This window comes from Bison bison, unplaced genomic scaffold (genome assembly GCF_000754665.1).
Source record: "Bison bison bison isolate TAMUID 2011002044 unplaced genomic scaffold, Bison_UMD1.0 scf7180017864317, whole genome shotgun sequence".
Taxonomy (NCBI): domain Eukaryota; kingdom Metazoa; phylum Chordata; class Mammalia; order Artiodactyla; family Bovidae; genus Bison; species Bison bison.
The window spans coordinates 9,389,241-9,393,091 of record NW_011494889.1 but is presented as its reverse complement, the minus strand read 5'-3'; the positions used below and the strand labels follow the sequence as shown (position 1 = coordinate 9,393,091).

At 59.0% G+C, this 3,851-nt stretch overlaps 1 protein-coding gene across 1 annotated transcript in view; it reads left to right on the top strand.

The window, feature by feature from the left end:
• The window catches only part of AKAP1 (A kinase (PRKA) anchor protein 1), a 12,942-nt gene that overhangs the window by 829 nt on the left and 8,262 nt on the right, over positions 1 to 3,851 (top strand). The window contains exons 2-3 of the mRNA XM_010852948.1: positions 10 to 826; positions 3,027 to 3,160. Coding sequence (XP_010851250.1) covers positions 10 to 826; positions 3,027 to 3,160 — 951 coding nt within the window. The remainder of the gene's footprint in view (positions 1 to 9; positions 827 to 3,026; positions 3,161 to 3,851) is intronic.

Here is a 3,851-nt window from a genome sequence, read left to right as displayed (position 1 = left end):
CGGGACGAGGCCGTGGTGGAGGCGGCGCCCGAGGAGACGCTGGCGCCGCGGGGCCTTGCGGGCCGAGCCTGGGATGGAGCCTTTCCCCAGGAGCAGGGTGGGGAGGAGACTTGGGACAGAAGCGAGAAGATCGAGCAGGCTGCCTTCCAGATCATCTCCAAAGTGATCCTGGAGGCCACCGAGGAGGTGCTGGCCACCACCATGGGCAGGATTGCAGGCCGGGTGTATCAGGCCTCAGCCACCCAGCCCCAAGGGCTGAAGGAGGAGAGCTGTGCCCCCGCCAGCCAGAAAACCCCCCTGGGCCTGGAGGCCTCGGAGCCTACCCTGGCTGCGGTAGAGGCGGCCCCGGGTCTGAGGGACACGGCCCTCCCCTCCACAGAGCCTCCAGCAGGGGACCTGCCAGGGCCAAAGACCTACGTGAGCTGCCTGAGCAGCCCTCTGTCCAGCCCCAGCAAGGACAGGAAGCCAAAGAACTCTGCACACCACATCTCCCTGGCCCCCTGCCCTCTGCCGGCTGCCCCCCTCCGCGAGTTGCTGGACGAGGCAGGCGGCACCGGGGAAGAGACCACCCATGTCCCCTGCGTGTCTGACGGCGGCCAGGCTGTCCCCTGTGGCGCGGCCTCTGGGCAGTGCTCAGATTCCGCCAGCACCTCGGGGCTTGAAGACTGTTGTCTGGAGACCTCCCCCAGCCCCAGGGGCGAGGCCGCCACCCCACCGCTGCCCGAAAGTACTGTGCCCGTCAGCAATGGGGTGCTGAAGGGGGAGCTGTCAGACTTGGGGACTGAGGACGGATGGACCGTGGACACGGAAGCAGACCATTCGGGAGGTAGGCGGGCCTGGGGTGTCCCCGAGAGGAGCGGGGTGTCTCCCCTCATTCAGTTGGGAAAGGTGGCTGGCCTGCCTCTGCTGCTTCTGTAGTCACGATGCTCTTCTACACTGTGTCCCAGCGGCTTGCAGAAATCGGGGTACAGGAGAGAGCTGGGGGGGCAACTGAGAAGTGAACGCTGCCCTGAACCCCAAAGCCATGGGAGCTGTAACTTGGTTCTGCAGCCGGGGACCCTCCCCAGCCCTTCTGAAGGAACCAGCTCAAGTTGGGTTCACCCAGTAACTTAAGTGTACACACTAACTTCCTAATAGCTTTTGTAAAGACGGAGAGGCCCCTTTAGCTTTAATCCGCTTGAGTACCAAGAACGGGTGAGCTTTTTCAATGATTTATTTCCTTTTAATAACGTGCTTGTTCCCATGTCTTCACCTGCTTTCCTTCTCCAGAAGCTCTTTCGGGGTAAGTGCCCAGAGAATGGCCACAGCCTCGAATCCTTGCGGGAGGCTCGCGCCTCCTGCCTGTTGCTGTCACCTATTCCTTCGCAGAGAACCTCAGCCATTTCCTTTCTGTGCAGCTGCAGTTCCACCCCCGGGAAAGGGGCACTTTGGTAATGAAGTGTCCAATGGGTTTTTCGAGTGCTGACCCCAGCGTAGACAGTTCAGACCGCTCACTTACAGGTCAGCAGCTCCTGACCCTGGTTTTGCAGCTTCCCTGGGGTATTTGCACTTATCTCACGGAAGAGGCCGCAGGTTCCTCTGCGGGTCTGCAGCCTGCTTGTCCTGGAGGTGCTCCCATCATCTGAGCCCCAGGAAGGCCGGGGCTCCTCTGGGGAGCTTTACTGCTCTCAGCAGCGTCTTGTGGCACCGCGTGTTGTCGCCTGTAAGGCGCTGTTAGTGACGAAGACACTGCTGTTTTGTGTGCCTGTGATGGGAAACAGTGCTGCCGGCCACCCGTGTGGAGAAGTCAGGGGCCAGAAGGGGCACCCGGCTTCAGGGGTGCCAAGTTACTTTCTTAAAGTCATTCTAAAACATCTGAAAATGGACGGAAGTGGACCCCAGTTTGGCAGTGGCGGCTGCTGGGATGAGTCTAGGCCTCAGAGGAGGGGTGGTGGGCCCTGGGCACAGCAGGTGGGGGCTGCCGGGAGTTGCGGTGTGGTCTGAGCCCCCTCTAAGTGTCATCAGGGTGGAGGCCCATCCTGCTTGGTCGGGCAGCAGCTGGGGGCCGGGTACGAGCCGAGCCCGCATCGGCCAGGTAGGCTAAGCAGACCTCTCTCCAGAAGGGTGGTTTTCCCAGCGTGAAGCCCCTAGTGTCGAGGGAGGCGCCTCGTCGTAGCTGGGAGGAGTGCCTGCCTCTGTCTAGGCAGGGCCGGGATCGCTTGGTAGGGGATTATGTCCAGGGCTTAGAGAAACCATGTGGAAAATAACCTAGTTAGTAGCCTCTCAGGAGTGATCTATTTCTGGCAGTCGAGTCTTCCATATTTCAGCCAGAGCCACTTTCTGAAGCCGTCTGACCCCTTGTCTGGGTTGTGGGCCCCCTGGCAGACCCCGAATGTGGGTGTCCTCTTGGGACCGAAGACCCATCGGGAGCCCTGAGAGCCTTCAGCGGTGCGCGAGTCAGGCCTCAGCAGAGGGAGGGGGCCTCCTCCCGTCGCCCACTCTTCCCGGCCCTGACCAGGATAAGGGCAAGTGGGGACTCTGTAGTTCTGATCGGCTGAAGGCCCCTGTGTGAGTGCCCCGGCCTGGGGCCTTGGGGCCCAGGGACCCTTCATCGGAGGAGCTGCTTGGTTGTGTGTAGACCAGCTGTGACCAATTGGGCTCCACCGAGACCTACATCAGGCGCAGGCCGCCGAGACCTTGGGGACCGGCTGGCCTGTCCCCTCCCCCACCCCATGGACTCCCCTTGCTGAGCCAACATCAGTTTCTTCCCAGTTCACCACTTGTCTCTGCTCCAGCAGCTGTGCTGGGCACGGCTGCCAGTTCAGCAAGTGGGGCTGTAAGTGACAGGCTAAAATTAGGTGTATCTACACCCCCAGTCCGCCTTTCATTGGGGCTGTTCTGAGCCTTCTAGACTGCGAGTTGACAGTCACCTGCCAAGCCTGAGGAGGGGGCGTGGGGCGGGGGCCTCCTGGGAGTGCCAGTTTGGAAGTTGTACGTTATTAACTGCTCTGGGCCCGTGTCTGTGCGTGCTGCTTCCTCCCCTGCAGGTTCAGACGGGAACAGCATGGACTCGGTGGACAGCTGCTGTGGCGTCAGGAAGCCTGACGATTTCCAGAATGCCCAGGCAGGCTCCAATCCCAAGAAGGTCGACCTGATCATCTGGGAGATCGAGGTGCCAAAGGTAAGGGCTGTGAGCGCTAAGAGACCCCGGGTCCCAGCTCAGCGGGCTTGGGAGAGGGGGCCAAGGGGGGGACCTAAACCAGGAGAAGCCCCCAGGGAGCCGGAGGCTGAAGGGGTGGGAATGCTCCGCTTTGCCTGGAGTCTGGAGAGCTCCGGCAGCACGGAGTCCCTCCAGCTGCTCTTGGGGGCGGCGTTCTCACACTCCCCGGCTCCTCCCCTCCTCAGGGCTCTTCTGGGCGTGCAGGGCTCAGATCAGTTTGGAGATGCTAGCAAAGCGAGGCTGAGGACAGGGGCTGGCCAGGAGTCCCCTCAGCACGCTCTCCTCACGCTCTCCAACGCAGACTGTATTTTATAGTTGAGCACAGCATAAATCTGTATTTTAGAGAGCTTGAGGAATATAGCAGTGTAGGAAGAAAATAAAAATCAGCTTAATCCTACCCCCGAGAGTTACTAGGAAGACTTTTATTTCCTTCTCATCTTGCACCCTGTGGTTTTTAAACAAAACTAAGATTATGTTGCTTTAATTAATGCTTTTAAATATTTAACAACTTAATTTTCCTGTGTTATTCTTTGAAAATGGAATTTTAACTGCATGATTCATTGTGTGAATGTCAGTTTACTTCACCAGTCCCCCAATTCCAGGGTGCTTAAGTGATTTCTAGCTTCTTGCTTTTCTAACTTACATCTTATTA